Source organism: Melospiza georgiana, chromosome 4, assembly GCF_028018845.1.
Source record: "Melospiza georgiana isolate bMelGeo1 chromosome 4, bMelGeo1.pri, whole genome shotgun sequence".
NCBI classification, from domain to species: Eukaryota; Metazoa; Chordata; class Aves; order Passeriformes; family Passerellidae; genus Melospiza; species Melospiza georgiana.
The window spans coordinates 48,053,336-48,076,363 of record NC_080433.1 but is presented as its reverse complement, the minus strand read 5'-3'; the positions used below and the strand labels follow the sequence as shown (position 1 = coordinate 48,076,363).

Genomic DNA, 23,028 nt, shown 5'->3' with positions numbered 1-23,028 from the left:
CCGGCTGCGGGACAGTGCCGGCTGAGAGACAGTGCCGGCTGAGGGACACTGCCCACTGCGGGACACTGCCGGCTGCGGGGCAAGGGCGGAGTCGCGGCGGGGCTGCGCGCAGCCCTGTGGTCTCCTGGCGGTCTGCTCCGGAGGGATCCGCGCTGGTTTTCACGCGGCTCCGCTGCCGCTATGGCAGGGACGTGTTTGTGTGTGTGATGGCGCTCACGGGCCTGCTGCCCCAGCGCCCCTCCGCCGTCAGGCAGCACGGAAGTGTCGGGGGTCTCGCAGTGAGTTTGGTTCGGGTACGACCGAATTGAGGCGGGTGTGTGAGATGCGCCCAGACCGGTTTGGTGATGGGTACGGCTGGGGGCTGGGTCCTTGTTATAATCGTGGAATTATCACAGAACGGTTTGGGTTTTAAAGGCCCCCTGATCCAACGCCCAGCAATGGGCAGGGACAACTTCAACTACACCTCAGAGTTGCTCAGTCGCGTCCAGCCTGACACTGAATGCTGTCAGGGATAGGGTGTCTACACCTGTCTGGGGTGTTCTATAAGTGTCCTTCCTCTGAGAGTCTTGTTCCTCAGGACGAGACCGTGGCCAGTTTGTGCCCCGCTGGCAGAGCCGCTGCTATGGGCCATGGCTGGACTCACCCCGCAGCTCCCGCAGCTGAAAGAGTGAGCCTGAGAGGAGGCTGGGAGACCTGCCCTGCTGCTCCGCAGCTCCTAAGGGCCTGATCCTGCTTCCACGAGAGTCCCAGAGAGTTTCTGTACCCACTTTGGCTGGGGATTGGCTCCAGTCCTACATCACATAATCTTCTGAAGTGAGCTGTGGCTGTGCATGGCTGGGCTATAAGGCATCTGCATTTCCTCTTTCCCATTGTGAGGTGAATGGAACAATTAGTATTTGTGCATTAAACCCTTCTGAAATAAAATCTCATGACTGCCATCTCTCTGTTTGCTATATTTGAACTGGCTGGAGGATTGTTTAAATATATCTCATGGACAGTTTACAACATGAATTATTTCCTGCCTTTGAAAAGCCATGGTTTTAAGGTATCTGGCAAGTTTATTACAATGAAATGTCACATTCTTCAAACAAGTCATCAAAAGAACAATTTTTAGCAAAGACTAGTTTCCAGCATTCACCATTCAGAAATGTTGCGGAGTGTGATCTTGGTTTAAATAAAATAAATAAAAAAAGCCTGCATTTGATCTTCCCAGCATTCCTGGGTGTTCCATGCAGGATTCCTACTATCTAGCTGATGTTCTAAGGGTTTTTTTCCCTTAGTACCCCTGCACCTGTGACCAGGCTACTACCCCAAGTTGCTCTCGGTTGGGTATTTAAGGCAGCTGTTGTGAATGCCCCCTATAAAAATGTCCAGGCCCTCTCACTTTGTAGCATATAAAATGGTTACACTGAAGACTCTGTAATATGTCTCAAAATGTTGGGGGGTGGGGTAGCAAGAATGGGTTAAATGCACTTTAAAAAGTACATTTAGAATTGTGGTCCCATGTGGTAGTCATATAAAATTTTAAGTATTGTTTTTTTCTGTGAATGAAAACATTTTTGGTGTTTTAATTTGTTCTCATCTTTTTTTTTTTTCTTTTTTTTTTTCTTCCCTACTCAGCTCTTGCCCCTGTTCTTTGCCTCTGGTTTTGTTGGTGAGGATATCACAGTGATGTCTGCATTCAACCTGCTGCATTTGGTGACAAAGAGCCAGCCAGTGGCCCTGCGAGCCTGTGGGCTTCCCTCAGGTTGAATGGGTGCTGCTTGTTGTGTCATGCATAATAAAGGCCCTTGCAGGAAGGGGTGTCTCTGCTGCAGGAAACAATGTGCTATGGGCTGTTCTGTTTAAATTTTCCTTCGAAGTAGAAGTTTATTTGCACATTTTTATTTTTTTGTAAAAGTCTCTGAGTTGAGTGAGCAATTTTATATCCGAGATTTTAAAAATCTTGGAAATGCTGACTTCCTTGTCAAAATACAGTCTCTTAAATTTTGTATTATTTTCCTCATTCTTGGCAAAATATGTGTCATTAAACTGAAAATATTTTACTTAATGCCATTCCTAATTTTAAAAGATAATATCTAAAAGAATTTCACATGTTGATTGCTATTAAATCATTGCTATTAAATCATACTTAAAAGTATTTTCCAAAATATTTAGCAGTACACTATAGTTATACTCCATGTGTTTATTTTCACATTTTTATTATAAATCAAGTATGTTATACTGAAAATCATGTACAAAAAGCGTGCAGAATTTAAAACTTAATTCTTTCATTCCTCTGGCAGCACATTCCTTAATTACATGACACTTCTCTACATAACTAAGTGGAAACATGCAATTTAATGCCCACATGCAGCTGCACTTTTCATGTAAGGCCCAGGTTTGACCATTCAGTCTGGGAAGGGTGCTATAAGAGCCCATGTCCATGAACTGATTTTATCATGAAAACCTTGAACCTAAGTATTTTGTGTTTCACTTAAAAGGCAACGGTCTGTAATGTCAGTGTAAAAATGTCAGTATACAGGGTTATGTGGGAGAAAATAGAAGCTGTGCTGAGTTAATTTTGAACATTACTAGAAATTTTCTTGCTGCCTGAATAAAAAAGATACAGTCCTGGCTGATCTGTGTTAAGCCTCAAAGATGGGCCAGCTTGGGTATTTGTGCTACATAAGAGTGCAGAATGTTACAAGCAGTTTCTCCCAGACCTGGACTTAGCAAGCATATGGAGGTGATGTTTTAAAGATTTTTTTTCAGTGATAAGACATGAGTTTTCAAGCTGATGGATTTTCCTTATAAAGCTTATTAGACTTTATTTGAACTAAATCTGAGTCCAATTTTTGCAGCATTTATGTTCCATTTCCCCCACATGTGCGCAAAACTCCCATTAACCTTGCTAGGAACTGAAAACACATATTGAGGAAGAGAGAGAATAACCCACATTGTGTCAGCTTGACCTTGGTTTCCTGTTATATTTGCTCCTGAGCCAGATTTAAAATCCTAAAAATATAGGGTAAGCAAATTTCCTTAGCCCTCATTATGCACCTTTTGATGTGTGCTGATATTGCTGTTGTCTCCCTGAACATGGGGACACTCAGTCTTCTGGCCATTTTGTTTCCACTCTGAAAAGGAGATGTGCAAGCTGATCAGCTAGAAACACACAGACCCCACAGGAGGTTTTGCTGCTCTGTACCTGCTTCCAAAGCACTGCAGTAGCTGTTTAATCAAGTTGTTTTTCTGTCATAATCCAGTAGTCACATTTTGGAATACAAAGTTAACACTACTGTTTATTCCCATCTCTTAGATCCCTAACTGTGGGACCATTATCAGATTGAGTTCCAATGACTGACTACTTTATAGAGATATATATAGAGAGATATTTATATCTAAGAAGCTCAAATTCATCTGCTAACAGTGGAATAATATACAATCACATATATCACATATTTTAAGAGTAATCTAAATTCCCCAGATGCTTAAAAATTAATATAGGCTTGCTTTGCCTTTGGTTTGGGTTTTTTTGCCTGTGGTGTATTTAAGGGGTTGCAAGTAAATGGCATAGCATGTATCCAATAAAACATGGGAAGGAAATGTCAAACCAACATCTGCTTAAATGCCACAATGCCCTGTGACTTTGGCTTCTCAATATACAGAAAACACCCAAGTTCTCCTGAGTTTTTATAACATAACACTTTGAGCTAGTACTTTTCCCACTGTCCAGTTCTGTGTGAATTGCAGTCCTGTAACCATACCACCATGCCATGTGTCCGCCAAGTCTGGGACCGTGTGCAGCTTGGCCACCTTTTAATTCAGTGGCAAATTCAATATGGAACGAGACTTCTTAACCTTCTGGAACCCATGCTCAGAGTAAGGAAGCAAAGTGCCATCAGAGCAGTAAACTGGGCTGTCAAACAATGTTTTAAACACTATGCAGTTAAATATTTGCTGGACAAGGACTTGAATGAAAGTATTGTTTCAATTTCTTTGCTTGGAATGGTACCTCTATCCTTCCTGTAAGGAACAAAGTAACACAAGGCAATATATAATTTATATTTAATGTATAGTTGTAGATCAGAAACAAGAGGGTTTTTTTTTTTGCATCTCTCTCCCCATTAAATTAATTAAATACTATTGGAATGCATCTTAGAATAGAGATGACCTGTCCCTTCTTTGAGCTACTATTTTGTAAGCACTTGTGAGATTCACTTGTACTGGTGAAGTGTTTTTACTTGTTCTTTTTGTGTTTATATATTAGCACCTGAAGTGTGGATCTGTTCTTCCAAATTGTATTTTTAAAATATTTTTTTGTCTGAAGTTAGGACTAAACGTTTCAATGTGTGCACACCTAGCGCACTGTTTGCTCATAACATTTTTTGTAGACAAGATGGCAAGTCTGAGCAGGAGCAGGAGCTCCCAGTAGATGGCACTAGGCATTTGCTGTTCTGCACACCCAGGAATATATAAAAAGCTTCCCGTCTAGGAGTCATTCATTCAGAAAGCACACCCTGAGAACTTAGGAACATTTACAAGTATTTTAAGAAAAGCAAGAATATTGGGAAAAAAGCAAAGTCTTTGCCTGTATGCAAACTACCATCACATTGGTTCAAGGTTTCTTCATTGTCAGTGATGACTGCAGCTCCGTTGTGTGACAGAGAAGTGTTGCTCCTTGAGCCCACTTTATTTGAGCTGAATGTTCTGAATTTCTTTGGAAATGTAGGATGCACTCAGTACCTGCCAGGATTTAATTCACAGAAATTAAGTCTTTAAAAAAAACCCACAACAATACCCACCAAACTTTTAGTATAAAACCTACTTCATCTGCTTTATGCATATTAAGAAGCAACTGATACAAGTACTGATTATGCAGATTCCATGTACATATGTTTTCTGAAGCAGACCACCAAGCTATAACCTAGAAAGATAACTTACATTGCTTTGCTGTGTCTTTTAATTATTATGGGTTCTCATTTCTTAAAAAGACTCTTTATTTCTTTAACACTTTGAATGTTGTGCTGCTTACATCACATTTTTTGCATGTGATAAATTGGATTTTCCTCTCCTGTAGATAAAAGAAAATTATGGTGCTTGTAAAATTAAGTAAAAGTAATGATGAAAAAATTATAGGGGTAGACTTAGGGTTGGGGTTTTTTCCCATATAATAAAGTCCTAGGTAATACCAAATTGTTTTGTAGTGTTTAATTACTAAAATAACTACTAGTAGGAAACTGTACTTTTCTAGCATTAGATTAAACTGCAATGCATCTGTATGAAGATGGTGTTGGGCATATGGTGTAAGTCTTTATTAAGTAAATATCTGTAGTATGGTTTCTCATTCTTTTACTAAATATTTGTTAATTCTAAGTTCTAACATAATGTCTTTTCATAAAATTGAAATTAATAGTGAACAAAAAATCACTGGGTCTCACAACTGGGTTTTTAGCAGTAATCTGTTAACATAAAGAATTACTTTTAGAAGCAGATCTTGAAAACATTTGCGTACATGAATTATTTGTATGCATTTGTTCCTCCCAACTCTCAAACTGCTCATGTCAATGAAATATCTGTGTGCATACTGCTTGCCAGCTATGGCTTTAACAACTGAAAGTCTAGTAAAGACTTTAGTCTTGTGGGTTCAAAGTACAGTAGTTGCTGTCAAACTTTGTGTGACTTGAGTATGACTAAACATTTCATATTGTCTGTTTCTATGTTCAGAGATGTAATTTCTATAATGTATATTATAACTTCCCCTTAGTTTTCCGTAATGTATGTCACCAGAGATGTACTACTCCAGAAGTCTGTTCACATGGTCTAAAAGAAAATAAAAGTAAGACTGATATTGTATAGCATAAACCATCCATGCACCTATGGTTAAATGCCTGTCAATGTTTTCATTATACATTCATATTTTCTGGGGTTTATGTCTTGAACATAAAAATTTGCTCTGGGTTTAAGTATGCTATACAAGGTCTCAGATGAATGTATTTGTTCCTCAGAACTGGCTGGGGGGCAAAAATTAAAATTCATTTGTATCCAGCTAAATTTAAAAAAAATGCAAATATCAATTTGGATCAAAAATAGATTTCTAAATTTAGAAGTCAGTCTTACAAGTACCCAGTTTACTGCCTTCCAGCAGTTTTGAGGAAGACTGTTGAAAAGAGTAGAAAATATTCACTGTGTGATCTCAATGGTAAATAGCATGTGAAACCATTCATGTATCATTGTTATATAAATGTCTGTGTATATGTTTGCCTTTTAGTCATATGATAGTAGAACCCTACATTATCATAATAGAGCATAACATTATATTTTTTGGAATGGCTTTAAAATGAGTTTGAAAAAATAGATAAAACTGTCTTAATGGGAGTACATTTGATGTTGTAGTGTGTTTACAAATGTTCCTTTTGTACAATAATATTCAGTCTAGAATGCCTTACTTAATACATTTTAAGACAAAATTTATTAGTAGATATCTCTTTTGGTGTAGTACTCTTAAAAATGTCTAGTACTTGCCAAACCTGGGATCATAAAGAAGACAAGAAACCTTCTGTTATGTTCCTTAGAGTTTGTGCTCTTTTTTTCGCTCTTTTTAAATCTTTGTTCTGGTGATTTTGTACTCTTCCTCATCTGCTCAGGAGACAGATGGTGCTTGTCCCTGGCCCACCTGGGTGGAGGCTCCTCAGTGATTCTTGCACTGAGAAGCACTGGGATGATGAGACATTTCTTGTGCTCCCAGATCATGCACAAAGACAGTCCCTTAATGTGTACCCTGATGGATCTTTTAAAGTTGTTTTCATTCCCTTCCTGCTCTCATAAAGGATCCACCACAAACCATTTCCACCCTTCTTGCAGGAATGTTTTAATTCTGGGAGTTCATAAATTTCCTGTGTTCCATTCCTGAGCCTTCTGCAGCTCAGGCTTAGTGTATTTTCTGCTTAGTTGGGTACGGAAAAGATGATTTTTCAGGGTGTTTCTGGGTTTTAAAGTTTCTCATGAAAAGTTTCTTTTTTTAGTTATTGGAGTGTCTAACAGGAGGACTAAGAAGTCCTTTAAGGATTGCCTTCACATTTTCCCCTTCAATTAAAAGAAACTCCTGGCTTTGTCTTTTCTCTGAGGAGCATGTGATGTGAAGGAGAGATGACAGCACACAGAAAGAAAGGAGATTTTCTATATTGCTGAGCTGAGGGAGGACAAGCAAGAAAATGTGCAAGAAGTGAATGTGAGCCCTAAAGCCAGTAAAAGTAATTTGGAAAACAATGGAGGAGATGATCACTTAGGGAATTTATAAGCTTGGAATTTAATGGAACCTTGAATGGGTCCAGAGTGTGGACTGGGAATCAGGCACTAGAGGCTCCAACATTACCATACCTTAGCTGCTAGGTTAACCATAGGTTGCTACAGCACAGATCATGATCTGGGGATAAATGAGTAGAGACAAGGTGTGCCCCACAGAATGCTAAGGAGGGGAAATTGTTCTTAGTTACAAGCTAAATATGTATCTCAGTTTGTGATTTCCTTCAAAAGAAGGTGTGCTGGGTAGGGATGCATGGCTAGGGTACAAAGGTGCCCTCTGCTCTGTCTGGAGAAGAGGTTCTTGTGGAACGGGAGGTGCAGGCAGCCCAGGTCTGGTGCTGGCAGCTTTGTGCACTGTGGGTAAGGACTCCTCATCAATGCTCTGGCCCAGGCCAGGGAGTCCCAAGGACAGCAGAGCAGTGAAAGTTTTCACCAAATCCTCTTAAAGCCCTTTTACAGGGCTTGACCCCATCTTCTCGACTCATAAGGCATGGCTGAATTTTAACTAAACATAAGGAATTCCATAAGGCCCAGTAGGGAATACAGTTGGCAGTTACAGCCCTTTTTGACTGTTCCTCTACCTTTAGTCCTGAAGCAGATTGAGAGGGAAGTGGGCTACAGTGTTTTCTGTGGTGTCATAGCAGAGAATGAACTGGAGCAGAGTGTCCCAGCAGTTCTTGTCTTCATGCTAGGTATGCCCCTCTGTGCTTGGGGAAGTGGGATGAAAGGCCACAGAGCAGGCAGAGCTTTTGCAAAAGTGCTCCTTACCCTCCACAGCTGGAGACAGATCAAGTTTTTCAGGGGCTTAGACTGGGGTGTTATAAAGAATTGGAGGAGAGGAAGGACCTTCCCCCAGCTCTCTCCTTTCCCCCACCCCCATCCCAAGTACAGATTGAGGCACCTTAAGTCTAGAAATCCAGTGCTCATTTCACAGGCCACACATCACTATTGTGGAGGAAGCAGCAGGAGGATTTAGCAACAGCCTGAATGCCAAAATAAGCTACACACAACTGCTGGAAAATGCTGACTTTTTAATTGTTTCTGCTGCAGGGTTAAACCTTTATTAAAGCTATGTGAATAAACTTATTTTGATGACTTAATGAAATATTATAAATAAAAAAGGTAGCATAAAGCACTCTTACTAAATTCACCTTGATCTCACTGTTAATAAAATGCTTTTCCATATGTTGGGCACTCTTTTATTGATTCTGTCAGAAATCTACTGACCAGATAAAGAGTGCTCAGTGTTTCTGTCTTTCTTGTTTTTAATTTAAACAAATGTAGTGCCAGTGAAAGGTGCTAGGATAATATCAGCAAAACAAAAGTCTCTTTATCTGTTGGGGGCAGAGGAAGAGAAATCCATCATTATAAATATTCCCCCCTCCATGGCTGTACCAATAGATCTTGATCTTTTCTTGCCTGGTTTGCATCCAAGAGTAAGGCAAATAGGTCAGCTGCCCTGTGCACTCTGTCTTTGGCCATCGCAGCAGAAACGATAACAAATGTGGCAGTTTATAACATAATGAGCTTTTGCTCCACTTAATTGAAGGTTCTTCTATTCACCAACCTCTGCTGAGCAGCCACATGCTGTTGTTGCTGCAACAGTAGTGAAGATGACAGCTCAAAAAGCTGCAGAGGAAGCTGTCTTCATCTCCACCATCTAATGCAGGGTAGTGGTGGACTCCTCTCAGTCGTTATAATTTGGAAAAGTTGTGAGACCAAGATTGTGTCTGGTAGTGACATTTATTTCATTGATGTCAGACATGGAAGTAAAGTAGACATGCCTGGAGAGGACAAAAGGAGCTGATTTTCTTTCCCCCTTTCCCACTAAGCAAAACACTTCAGTCTTTTGTTAAATGTTTTTTACATTCACAAGGAGGAGAGGCAGCTTCAGATTTCTTTTCCAGGGAATGACTCTTTGGCTTGCATGGCTGCCTTAGTGTAACTTGCTGCAAGCAGGTTTGCAGACCTGTGGAAACAACAGATGCTGCCTATATGGGCCTGCCTGCTGGGATCCCAGTACCACTTTCTGTGCAGAGAAAACAAGTGCATAGAGATGCATTAGCTGGCAGTTTGGAGGTTTTATTTTTTTTTCTTTAATTTTTTTATTAGACAAGAGCTGTGCTGATGACCAGGTGGGAAAAAAAAAATGTGATAGCTCTGTTACTTGATAGTATGGGAAGTTTGCAAATTTGCAGAGAAGGGGCTTGCCCTTCCCTAGTGACCATCTGACCCTCCTGGTGTTAAGCAAATAATTTTTTTAAAGACAGTTAGTTTTTGGGTGGTGTTCTTTCAAGATAGAACCTGGAATTTGACCCAAAATTCAAACTGCTGTTCTGGTACCTGGCTTTTGGATTTTCAACGCACAATATAGTGGAAATGGTCTTCGCTCCATTACTTCTAATGCTTGCATGAAACTGCAAATGGTATTTCAACAGCAGGTGGGAGTTAGCTACCTACAGCAAGAAAGCAAAGGAACCACAGATCTGTTTTTCAATGTGTAAAACATTTGTGGGGGTTTTTTAATGATGAAGTTTGAATTTTACTTAAACCTGACCTCCAAACATTTCAGAGGAAGTTCTGAAATTGAAGTTTCAGTTTCTTTTGCAGCGTTTATCCTAGTCACCAGCAGGCTAAGGTAATTTGAAATGGCTTGTGAGGGGATTATAAAAAGAACTATCATGTCAAATACAGGTTTTATAAAACTGTGTTTTCCAAATACAAGCCAATAGAACTGTTTGCAATGTAACCGTTCTCAAGAGTTGTTCTTCTTTAAACTAGATGGCAGTTCCTGGCTTGTTTGCAGTGAGAGAACACTGCAACATTCTCCTGAGAGTCTGAAAACTAGAGGCTGCACAGAAGAAATTAAACAGAAATTAAAATATGTGAGAGAGAGTTGTGAGTTTGCCTTTTCTTAATCAGACAGTGAGGCAAAACTGGCAACAAGAGGCATAAACTGTGAAATGAAATCTGAAGTAAAAAGAAATGCGAGGTTCCACTTTTAAAAATACTAAGTGTTAGCAATAGTGTATGTAAGGATATTTATTTAAAGAAATGTATGCAAATATTTTTTAACTTTGTGGAATTCCTCTTAATGTCAGTTTGAGGTAATTTACCATCAATTTACCAAGATTTGCTTATAATGGGACAGACTTTGGGAAGCAAAAAGATGTATACATAGAGCCAGATCCTGTAGTCTCATGTACAGTCATAGACCCTTAAGTAGCTATGCATATTTTCAATGGTGTGCCTACACAGGTCACATTGCAGGATTGGGGTTGGGGTGGAATGTGAAAAATAAAAGGTACTGGAAGGCCCCTAAAAAACTGCTTGGTTATATGAAAAGAAATAGTACGGAAAACTAGAAGCCCAATTTATTATATGGCTGTGCCCTGCTGGAACATTTGATCTTGCTCAGGAAGTCTAAGTGGTATGTCCTCAGTGCATGACCATAATGTCCATTAATGCTAGTGGAATATAAGCATAGATAGAAGAGGGAAAATGGATGTTGTGTCTTCCATGCAGTTGAAATATTGAGTTAATTTCAGTGATAGGAAGCAACAAAATGCAAGAAAAAAATGTTAGAATGGTTCAAAAGAATGTTTGATATAGGAAAGCTATCAGGCAAAATGCCACCACATTTCAGGGCATATCAGACACTAATCACCAACCTCTGGTGTGTTGGAACAGGTGAGGGGCTGAGTTGAGGAGTAATGGTCTGCTAACTTGTGTCCATCTGTCTGAACATATCTGGTTGCTGGTTTTCTTGTGATTGCTTATAAGGAAGGAGTGTTATGAACCACATGTTTGAAAAGTCAGTTGGAACTTATATGTGAGGTGAGATGATTAATGTCTTCATTATCAGGTCAACACTCAGAAAATACTTTCTGTTCACTTAATTTGTACAGCAGACTTCAGAGCTGAACTCTGAAATGCTCATAGTCTGCAGGTGAATAGTAAATGGCAGCATGCCCTCCCTTGCTTTTCAGAAAAAAAATCCCATTCCTAAACACAAGAATACTGTGAAGTCTCCAAGAAGGGTTTCTGTTGATGTTTGTTTCACCCTCCTCAGGTTTTTTTCGTTTGTTTGTTTGGGGTTGTTTTCCATTAAGATTTGTGAGGCTGGTCTTTTCCTCACAAAACCTTCCACCCTGCTCCAGGATCATAAGTGCCTTTAGCGCTGCTGCAGCTGTTGCCAGAGGGCTGAAGGAGCTGCCTGAACACTGCTTTTCTTAGGAGTGCCAACCCCAAAGAAGGCACCATGGGGTGCTGATTAGAGAGATTTAATCTGGCCTCCAATCCTGCAGTGGATCAAAGGGAATTTTGTCTGTCTTTGCAGGCAGTTCACCTCTTAACAGCTGCATCTAACTGGAGTTCAGAACATAGCTGTCCTGGCCTTTTCTAAAAGTCATTGCTGGGATCACTGTCTCCAAGGAACAAGAGTGCCAACATAGATTCTATGAATCCGGGCTCTCTTATTCTCATACAGCATTTAAATTAGCCTCACCTTTAATCAGGTGACGAAATGCTGTTTGTAGAACTGATGACTTTTTCTCTCATTTGCCTCAAACTGTGGGATAAGCCAGTGAACTCTGAGCCTGCCTTTATGGCTGAGCTGCTGAAGCATTTTGTTGCCTGTTATGGACCCTTTCCAGAGCCCAAACCTCATCCCATCTATGGAGAACCAGATGGAGGAAGGTGGTCAGCCTGCCCATTTATTCTCTAGTTTAATAATTAGCTCAATAACAGCTCCATTACTAGTGGCAATTTTTCTTATATTGGACATCTTTGTGTAGCTTTATGTTGTCCCCTCCCAGAATACAAACAGTTGCCTTGAATGTGATAGTCATCTCATGTCATAAAGGAACAGCTGCAAAACCAGAAGGAAACACTCTTTTACCAAAAATTATGCACTTTTGTCCCTCTTGCATGTATTTTTTTTCCTAACTGAAGGAATGTATTCCTAGAATCTCATCTAGTATTTTCTAGGATTAATTGCATTTTTATAGAAGCTTGTAGGCTATCCCCATTTCAGATAAAATACCCCTATATCCTCTGCAGTCAGGGATGAGTCTTGCTTTACCTCTTTGCCTCCACAGCAATAGGGAAATAGTGTGATCCATTTACTGAGCTATCTGTTTGTTGCCAGCAGTTAAATAGTAAGTACAATTAATTTAATAGGGCCGTTCTTGAATGCTGAAGGCTGGACCAAGGGATTTTCTTTATAATTTGTAGTGCAACTTTTTTTTGATCGATACTCAAATTACACCCTTGAAGAATCCCTTATTGGGGTCGGTTGCATTTTACCTCAGTGTAGTTTGGCAAAATTCCCCTGCAGACATAAACAATTGTTTGTATTGTAAAACATACGGTTAATTATTAAAACAATGCATACAAAAGATCTTTTTTTAACACACTTCCTACTTCTGATCATTGTTGTGGATCATGTGGCATCTAGAAATTTTCTTATGCATATAGTAAACCCACAGATTGGAGAACATTAAATTTGTAAATAAAATGAAAAATTATTTAAGGAATGTAAAAGGGGCAAACTGACTGTTTAAAAAAATCATTCAGTATTTTCCCTTTTTCAATGCTTAGTTTGCCTTTTTGCAGCAGCAGCAGCAGCAGTTATGGAGCAAATAGAATTTATTTTTTTAAATTATGGCAGATATTTTAAAAATTGAAGAGATGTTGGTTTGTAAGATTCTTTGTTGCTCCCTAGACTACTTTTTAAACTGAAATTGTAGAGAAAAGACTGTCTCTCAAACAGTTTCTTTCTGAGCTGCGTAATGCAAGATAACAATAGCTATTTATATAATGCATATGCTTCCTTTCCCTGTTAGCTATACTTTGAAAGACTTATTAGTCCTAGAGTCCTGCACGTTTGGAGAATAAAAACCTCCAAAGTTTGACATCCTTAAATAAGCAACCAAATGTTATAAAGAACAAACCTCACTTACAGTTAGAAAACAATATTTACATTTAAGGTTGAAAAGCCAGGATGTAGGAAAATTTTGCTAATTTGGAAGGTGACCTTTAAGTGCACCAAAACCAAATAATTTGTAAGCTATGGCACAGGGCACATTCCTGCAAAATTTGTGTGAATACTGCTTTAGTGGTTCTTGAAAGACAAACAAAGAGACCTGGAATGAAATCTTTATCCCTCTCCCAAATAAGATTGAAGCTAACAAAGGCATACAGCAGCGCTCTTTCAAAGCTTGCCATTAAAACGAAGAGTCTGCAGCACAGCTAATGAGATGGGTCAGAGTGGAAAACAATCTGTTTTTAAGAATGTTTAGATCAAAAGTAATTTCTAATCTATGAAATAAAGTCGCTTTTCAATACTTTTCTTTCACTAGTAAAGCTTTTTATGTTTGCACTATTTACTTCAATCAGATGTTTTCAATTTTACTTTTTTCTTCCTGAAAATACTTCCTAGGGTTAGTTGGTAGTGACCAACAGCATTATTCTTTTTCTCTCTCCCCTATTCACCCACCCCCACACATTAAAAAATTGAGAAAAGAAGAGGGGGAGGAAGAAAGAAACATCTTTTCTTAAATGATTTGCAAGCATCTGTGCTCTAAGCTACTTTTTATGAACGCTCCTTAGTAATGACTCAAGGTAAAAAAGCAGAAAAGCATCCAATGTTAGGAAATTGCAATCCAATACCATGTAATTTAAACCTGCCATTGCCTCTCCTGTACTAAATGACATACAGATGGGTAGCTCTGTTGCCTCTACTTTGGGAACACAATTGGTCTTTTTATGAGTGTATATACATTTCTAGCAAAAAATATTTTCGTCGGGAGTGTTTATTTCTTATTGCACTATATTTTAATTACTGTCATAATTAGAGTGCTTTTTCCCTGCTATATTTTGTCAGCTAGTTTTTGCCAATGCTTATCAAAGTTACCTGAATATTTTGCAGTTTATGTTATTACTTGGAGAATTTTCATTCCCAGAAGTAACTTTATTGTTGTTTTTTGCTTTCACAGTGTGGATTTTTGCACTATGCAAATGTCTATTTTTTACTGTAATCCTTATGTACTCCTTGGATTTTCTGTGTGAACTAAGCAAAGTGTTAAGATTAGATTTTCAGAGGAGGGTAATTTCAACAGAACCCACCTTTGCAACAAATTTTACAAGTTGAACCTTGTACAGCTTTGTGCATAAAGAAATTACTTATTCCTTAGGACTTCTATTCTAGTGCTTCAACAGTGAAAAAAGAAAAAGGCTACTTTTTTAACAGAGAAAAGGTTGAGGATGCAACTAGAAATTAAATCAACCTTACTGTAATTCTGAAGGTTAGAATTGTTTTTCAGCTACTTTTAAGGGTACTGAAATTGTCAGATGTTGTGGCTAAACATCATATGCCCATTACCATAAGTCTCCAATATAGATGTCTTGTAAAGAATGTTTCAGCTGTAGCTGGGATTTTTGCAGATCTTTTTTTAATGGTCGAAAAGCGGTACTTTCTTGTGAATGATTGTGTGCGCAACAATTTAGTGTATAACACACCAAAGGGCTTTGGCTGTAGCACATTGTCACTGCTCCAGTGGAATCACCTGGCTCTCCATAAAAATTCTTTTCTATACTTATATTTGAATAAATAATCAGCTGCAGTTCAGCTGAGCCATTCTTTGTGCATTAGGGACCAGCCTGGTCATTGACAAGTGAATGCAGAAGCTATACTGTGGCTGTCTGCCAAAGCAATTATTCAGGATTTAAGCTAAAAAGGCTCCTTCTCCCATATCCTCTCCTTTTGCAGGGTCATGTAGGGATAAAAAGGACTGTAAGGTGGTCTTTTCCCAGGAAGAGCTGAGGAAGCGACTGACACCCCTGCAGTACCATGTCACTCAGGAGAAGGGGACTGAAAGGTAAGGCAGGATGAAAGAAACTCAGATCTAAAAACACAGGCATCTTTCTTTTCCACCTCTCCTCTTACTGCTGTTTCCTCACCTTCCCTACCAAGTTTTGTTGGTTGTTTTCTTCTTCTTCCAGGATTTCTACACTTGTTTACTAACCCCTACAAATTAACACTACTGCAAAGACAAGCATCTGCAACTGGGGGGCCAGGGCCAAGGGTCTTGTGTGACTTTTTCTTTTAATGAACACTGCATGTCTTATAAAGTCACCAGGCTCATAGTTAGAGCCTGTTTTTAGTTTACTACAAAACGTGTGGAAGTAATAGTGGTTTAGGTACACTTTTTTTGGAAGACATCGCAGTAAGCAGAACCACGAGGGAAATGGCCCTGTGCCAGGAGGCTGGAGTTTTGAAGGTGGCCATTGTAAGTATAGACGTTTTGGCTGCAGAAAGAAGGTAGCATAATTTAGTTCTTTTCCACCCCACTCCAATTTCTTTTTGAAGCACATGTGGAGAAGGTATTTATTGGCTCATTTGTGGTTGGAATGTCAAAAATTTTCAATAACTGCCCTCACATGGCTTTAGTCGCTGGAACCCAGCCTTAAGTCCTGGAGGGGAAAAAAAAGGACAGACTTCCAAGATTGTTTTTAGTGAATAAAGTCTCTCTCTCTCAGCTGATTCCAGCCAAAGGTAACTTGCCAAGGCCCAGCCATTTTTGTTGTCTAATTTATACCACTGAGCTTGGCGCAAGGCCCTGGCTTTACCTCTGCTCTAAACGTACTAATGATGTAACTGCTTGTTTTCATTCAAGAGCTGCAAGGACTCCCTGCTGCACGTGGGGTCCTGGTTAATAGGCAAACCTTTTCCTGACGCTGAAATTGGTGGCTGAACGTGCCAGAGAGGCTGGTGGGGACAGTTGCCCTCCCCACCCCAGCCCTCTCCGTCCTGCCACAGCCGTGGTAGGGCAAGGGGACGGTTGCCTTTGCTGGGAGACCTGCCTTGCCTTCCCCCCAGCCCTCCGTGCTCTTGTGTACGGGACCAACAACGTGATTTAATGCACACAAACAATCGGAGATTAGGTCATTCTTAAAAATCCTGTTTATAAAAAAAAATTGGACCTCATAAAAAGGGTGAAAGGATAATAAAAACAAGCTGCTGAGCACATAGGCTTTTTGTTGGGCTAGCGCAGCTGATTCGTATTAGGTGAATGACCTCCTAGCCTTTTAGATTGTTAACTTAGAAAAATATTCCCTTAAAGCTGGAATATTGCTTTTCAACTGAAAATATAAGGCGCGCACAGCTTGAAATCCTGGACCAATTATTTCATTTTCAGCTACAATGTCTGTGCCGCCCGGGCAGCCGGCGTTGGCCTGACCCAGCGCCACGGCTCTGCAGCGCCTCACACCTCGCTCCACTGCAGCCACTGAGCCCTGCACGCGGCCCAGACATGGACACAGCGAGGTGGGGCAGGTTGAGCTACGTGCCAAATGATCTGTGTTTACAAAAACTTGACATTTCACTTGCCAGATAGGGGAAGACTTCTGTTCTATCCTTTTTGGTTTTGTTGTTGTTCCAGCCTTTGAACTGTGGGACAATTTGCTTCCTTTTGCATGATGCGTAACATCCGAGGCACACTAACGAGGACGTTCCCCTTTTCCTGTGCTTGCTTTATTTGCTACCTTTAATAAAAAACAGCTGCCAACTTAGAAATCGTGGACTTCTTCTATAACATTTTTCTAAAGACTCAACTACTTTAAAAATTAAAAAAAAAAAAAGGAATTCCTTTATTTAATTTTAAAATGCGGTCTTTTTGTTTTACCAGTGCCTTTGAGGGGGAGTACACACACCATAAAGCTCAAGGAATATACAAATGTGTTGTTTGTGGAACTCCTTTATTCAAGTGAGTATGCTAAATATAGTTTTGAGATTTTTGTCTCTTAGGTTATGTATAGTCTTGTATATATTTCATACATAATTGTACAAGGTCATTTCATAAAATCACAGAATGGTGAAGTCATTCCACCTTTTAAAGAATGCAAGAGAAAAAATGTAAATAATGCTGTAGTAAAATTAATCTTATAGCAAATATAAAAAATTAGGATAAATGAGATAGGAAGATGACATTCAGGTAAAAGAGGAAGTATGACAGGGGAAAAAAAATCAGTAATTTAATTTTTTTTTCTATATGCAGCTCTACCAAGTAATTGTAACAGTCTCACTGAGCCAACCAATACTGATGTTTGACTGTTAGAATTACTTCCAGGTAGCTTTAAGAGATACCAAGTGGCAATGCTGAATTATACATACAGCATTTTAGCTGATGATGAAAAAAAAAAGTAGATGCATTTTTTTTAGAATTCAAGCAGTTAAGAAAACAAAACTGTGTAATATTTCATTACTTATTGAATTTCCATTCATCCAAATTAGCACACATGGAGAGCTGGTTTAAAAATACTCTTTAGAAGTACTGTGGGAATTATAGCCCTAAATTTGATGCTAGAAGCAGTGTTGATTGAATTCCCTTGATCACTGCATTGTTCTACACAGATTCAGTTGTTTATGTGCTTTTTCTTATTTCTGGCTGCTTGTGTTCATTCTGATGGAGAGTTTAATTTTTTTTCTTTCCCCCCCCCCTCAGTTCTCCCTAACTTAGTCCCTTGCACTTAAAGAGGTACCTTTACAAGAGCATGAAGCAGGATGGTCAGGATAGCACTAATACTACACAATATTGTGCCAGTAATAGGTTAAAGGAAAATACAATCGATGTATTTCTAGAATCACCAGATGTAGCAGTGATAGTTGTCCTCAGGAGATGTCTGTAAAATGAAAGAAGCACCTGGTCTCTGTAATGTTTGATTCCTCTGTCAGAAGGATTACCTGCAGAAACTGGTAATAATGTGAATCTTTTGGGTTGAAAATCGGATGGTTACAGACACAGCCGAGACAATAGTCTCATGTCATATGTTACTATGGTCCTTGGCTTGCGAGTGCAAAGTGGGGATCCAAACTCTCCATAACTCGTCTTTCTACTCTGCTGCTTAGACCGCATTCCACTGCTTACTATAGCTAAATCTTTTGAGGGGAGATCCTGGCTCTGTTGAAGTAAATTCATATTTAGCAAATGGAGTCAGAATTTCACCTTCTACCTTCAAGACTGGCTTCCTCTCTATCATCTGATGGAGAAAGAATAGGGTTTTTTTGTGGGGCCACTTTTGGACAGCATTAATTCATAAATTAATGTGAACTAGTTTCCAGTTGCCTTCAAAATAGTTTTACGATGGGAAAAAGCTGCAATATGGGACTATCTCAAGTGTACAGTTTGCTCTGGCATAGTCTTGAGTTAATGAGTTGGATTTCTCTTTTTAAAATGAGCTATATGGAAATGTCTCTGTTTTCAGATTCTCTTTGAGACTCCTGTGGATTTTATGGGAGGAGAGAGAGAAAGAGGAAAGTTATTTTTTCATTTTAATAATTCCCAGGCCAGTGGGCACCTGAAGAAAACACCTGACCTATTGTATCCTGAGATTAGACTGGCCTTAACTCAGTCCCCCCAAAGTCTTTGTGTTGCCTTATGAACTCTTGCCACCTCTAGCCTACATCTAATTCAGCCAGTTTTTCTGAGGTGGCTGACAACTGTGGGAAAAAATGCAGAAGCCAGTAGGAGTCCCTCTTCTTTTGTTTATTGACCTCAAAATATCAGTATATGATATCTTCCTCAACCAGGGAAGAGAGATTTCTGAATCTTGGTCCCTGATTCAGCCCAGACAGCTAAAAACAGTGAGAAGGAAACATAGATAAGAGAATGCAAAATATATATTTTTTACATTTTCACCACAAAATGTAAATTACTGAAGTATTTCCTTAGGAGTAAGATGCTAGTATAATACAAAGAAAGTCTATTTGCCCATTTAAAATGTGAGCAATTTTTGTGATGTTGTGGAAATTTTTTTGGTGGTTTCTTTTTGTAATGTCCAAATAGTTATCTGAAACTTGCATTTACATTTGTTTCTTATTGATGTCCATTGATTTTTTTTGTCTTTATGTCGTTGTAATCTGTAAATATATATATTTGGACTATGGACCTGTCAGTTTAACTAGGAAAGAGACTGGAGCTTCAGCAGTAATATTAACAAACTTCAACTTTTAATGTTTCTGATTTACGTTGTTTCATTACCATGTGACACATGAGGTCAGGGAACATATGAATTTTACACTCCAGATGAAAGACCTGTTTTTTGGTAAGTCTTTAAAATAGAACTTTGTCTCTATCACAAGGAAGATAAAAGAAACAATTAGGCATGTCACATCTCTTCATCTACCTACTTGTGCTAGTGTTATGAGAAACATCCCAAGCTTTATGAAGGACATGCTTTAACTTTTTCACAATCAAAGGTGCCTCACACATAAAATGCATAATCATGCCAGTGAATCTTACTATTCCATCTCTGAACTTTCACGCCGTGCAGTCTCCTACATCCCAGTACAGCTGTCTAAAAAAGCAATAAATGAGAGAGCCAATAAACTAATCTCAAGAATGTCCTTTCCTGCAAGCCGGTCCTTATGCAGTTTTGTCTTAGACTTACTCCAGTCTAGCTGTAGACTTATGCTAAAACAAGGAGCCCTGCTGCCCCCACCTTTCTCTAGGGCGTTTTTTCATGGCTTTCTCTTCACTGGACCTCACCTGGTGCAGCTGGAGCATGTCTCAGTGCAGAACTCGGATCTGACAGACAACTAATAAGCCAAAGAAAAAGTCCTTATAGTTATCAACCATACCCACTTGTGTTAATTTTTTATCAGCCACACTTATCACAGCTGGACAGTCTCCACAGCAGGGTTGTGTTTTTCTGTATCAGTTCACAAAGAGCCACAGATGTCACCAGATCCTCAGTGTTTTCTCAGGCCAACTGTATTTGCAAGATTGTGCCTACTTTAATTTTTCAAGGCACTTTCTTATATGTTATTCAAAAATACCATTCTGTCCATAGCCATGGAAACAGGAGGTTAAAATGGACCTGAGTGAAATCCATGGCTCGTGCTACTGCCATAGGAGACCATCTATTCCATATTCAGTAAACCATGGTCATGTCCTTAACCATATGCAGGACTGTGAGAAAAATGTGGTATAGATGGGAACTGGGAAGCCTGGGAGAATGATTTCTTTTTAAAAAAATAAATATTATTGTTTTGTCAGTTTCCAATTTTTAGGGCCAAAGACTAAATTACCAAGTCTTCATAAAACAGCCACTGCTGCCCTTAGTGCTTCCTGGAAGGAATTCTTGGTAATAGTATTGGCTCTTGTGAATGTATACTAGCAGACACTGCAACAGTCTTATCCATGTTATGTTTTCATTTGGTTTTTGTTGAGCTGTGTCAGGTTTTCTCAACATCTCTCAGAAATCCAATCAAGAGAAAATGAAAGAGTGGTTGGGCAATGTTATTGTACCATTAGCATAGTACCACTCTTGCCTTCACAAGACCAGGAAGGATTTCAGTCACCAGGCTAGATCTCTACAAAGTATTTCCTTGCACCAGTGCTGTGTGTTTAATGAATGGTCTTTAAGCTTTCTTACTGATCTTCATATTCTTTGAGGAAGGCACATGAAAAATCAGCACTGGTTATCTGTCTAGGAGAGCCCATATGACATCATTGATATGGTTTCTCTAGTAAGATCCAAAAGAACCACCTGAGCAACTTCATCTGTCTTCACTGTCTCTTCATTTCCTTGGAAGACTGTCAATCCCAGCAGTTTCTACTTAATGACATTTGTTTGAAGTAAGTTGGTTCTCACCAGTGTAGGGATCAACAAATTGTCTAGGTTGGAAAAGACTTTTAAGATCATTGGGTCCAACTGTTCATCCAGCACTGCCAAGCCCAGCATTAAACCATGTTTCCAAGCGCCATATCTACACATCTTTTAAATACTTTACGGCCTGGTGACTCAAACACCTCCCTGGGCAATCTGTTCCTGTGCTTGACAATGCTTTCCACAAAGAGATTTTACTAATGTTCAATCTAAACCTCCTCTGGTACAACTTGAAGCCATTTCCTCTCATCCTGTTGCTTGCTACTTGGGAGAAGAGCTCAACACCCACCAGGCTACACCCTTCTTTCAGGTAGTTTTAGAGAGTGATAGGGCTTTCTCTGAGCACCCTTTTTGTGCTCCAGATCCTTCACCAGCTTCCATATCCTTCTCTGGACACACTCCACCACCTCACCTGGAGTTCTTCTTGTGGGGGGCCCAAAACTGAACAGGAGATACAGCCTCACCAGTGCTGAGTACCAGAGATGATCCTTGCACAGATTCTGATTCTACCATCCTTGTATGGATACTGATTCTAGTATGAATTTCATTGCTATTTTCAGTGTAAAAGTACAATATATTCTTTGTAAACTTTTAAGTCTGATATATTTTTTCCCTTGTTTGAAATTTACTCTGTTTTGTATTGACTGTTCATCAGTCACTCTGCTTGGAAGAAGTAATTTTCAGCTGGTTTTAACCTCCTTTATGCTTTAGTATGTGCACATATATACCTCAAGCAAAAATCAGGTAGGGTGAATTGTTATGGATTATGACTGCAGAAGGTATGTATTTCTATATTTATCTGTTTATAACTCTCACATTAAAGACATTCTGTCTCTCTGGGCTGAACTCACCCAGAGATTACTCCTCACCATCACTGCAGGTATAAAATGACATGTAGATGTGGCACTTAGCAACAAAGTCGAGTGGTGAACTTGGCAGTTCTTGATTAATGGTTGGACCTTTAATGATCTTAGAAGTATTGTCCAACCTAAATAATTCTCTGATGTTAAAATGCTCATTTTGAATTTGGCTTTTCATCAATATGCAGAATAAAATTTATCACATCATCTGTCAATAGTGAATTTTTTTCTTTAACCAGGCTTGTTGAGGAACTAATACAGTGTAATGCTGACTCCATGTCAATCCTTCTGTAATAATAAAGCTGTATCATTTAATCTATTTGACAATTTCAGCCAAATTTTTCAGGGAAGTAGTTATTAAACCTCAAAGATATTAAGTTCACAGTATATAAGTTCTTAAAGCAATAAGAAAATCAGGAAAGAGAGCATACTCAAGCTCTCTTTGAGGAGAGGCCTGAACAAGAGTTCAGCTATATTACTAGACTGTAGCAGATAAAATTATGGTAAATAATATATATTATGGTATTATAATGAGAATCCATATGAGGGTTGAAGAGAGATAGGCATTAGGGATGTCCAGCTCTGGGAAATATCTGTTAGTAGTTTTGCTGCCAGAGACATCAGAGGATCTGTCCCCTGGCCAAAACACAGCAACAAGCCCAGCTTTGCTCTTTCTGCTTGGTTCTTAAAGTTTGGGGACTTCTGAAATTCCCTGATGGTGCAGGTCTTATAAATTCCTAAGTAGTTACACCAGTAGTTACATCCAATGTACTTATTTTTACATTGGAATACTGCTGTATTTTTCTTTCTGGAACCTTGACTTTCAGGAGCTTCCAGAAGCTATTTGGAGCTTCACCTCATGAGTACAATCAGTGACTGCTTTCCAGGTAATGGTTTACATTTTCAGAAGGGTTGTGTTTATACTTAACAAAATGGACAAAAGTCTCTTCTCTGGCCCTAGAGTCAAGTGACAAGACATGGCTTGTGTTTTTAACATCAGCTCCTTACTCTGAAACTGAGTGACCTGGTTCATTCTGGTCCCTGGCCTGAGCCTCCCCTGCAGTTTGCCTAGGTCCTGTCTAGGGCTCTCATCAGCATGATAAGGGCCAATGCAGTGTCCAGGAATATGTTCACAACTGAGCATTACTGTCCTGGCCTTCTTTATGCTAGCAATGCTGTGGCAGGAACACAGATACTGCAGCTAGGTATA

The 23,028-nt window shown here is 39.3% G+C and overlaps 1 protein-coding gene across 2 annotated transcripts in view; it reads left to right on the top strand.

The window, feature by feature from the left end:
* Nucleotides 1-23,028, top strand: part of MSRB3 (methionine sulfoxide reductase B3) — an 81,963-nt gene that overhangs the window by 20,364 nt on the left and 38,571 nt on the right. For both annotated transcript variants that reach the window (XM_058022726.1, XM_058022727.1), the window contains exons 2-4: nt 1,621-1,747; nt 15,059-15,167; nt 16,977-17,054. In XM_058022726.1, coding sequence (XP_057878709.1) covers nt 1,621-1,747; nt 15,059-15,167; nt 16,977-17,054 — 314 coding nt within the window. The remainder of the gene's footprint in view (nt 1-1,620; nt 1,748-15,058; nt 15,168-16,976; nt 17,055-23,028) is intronic.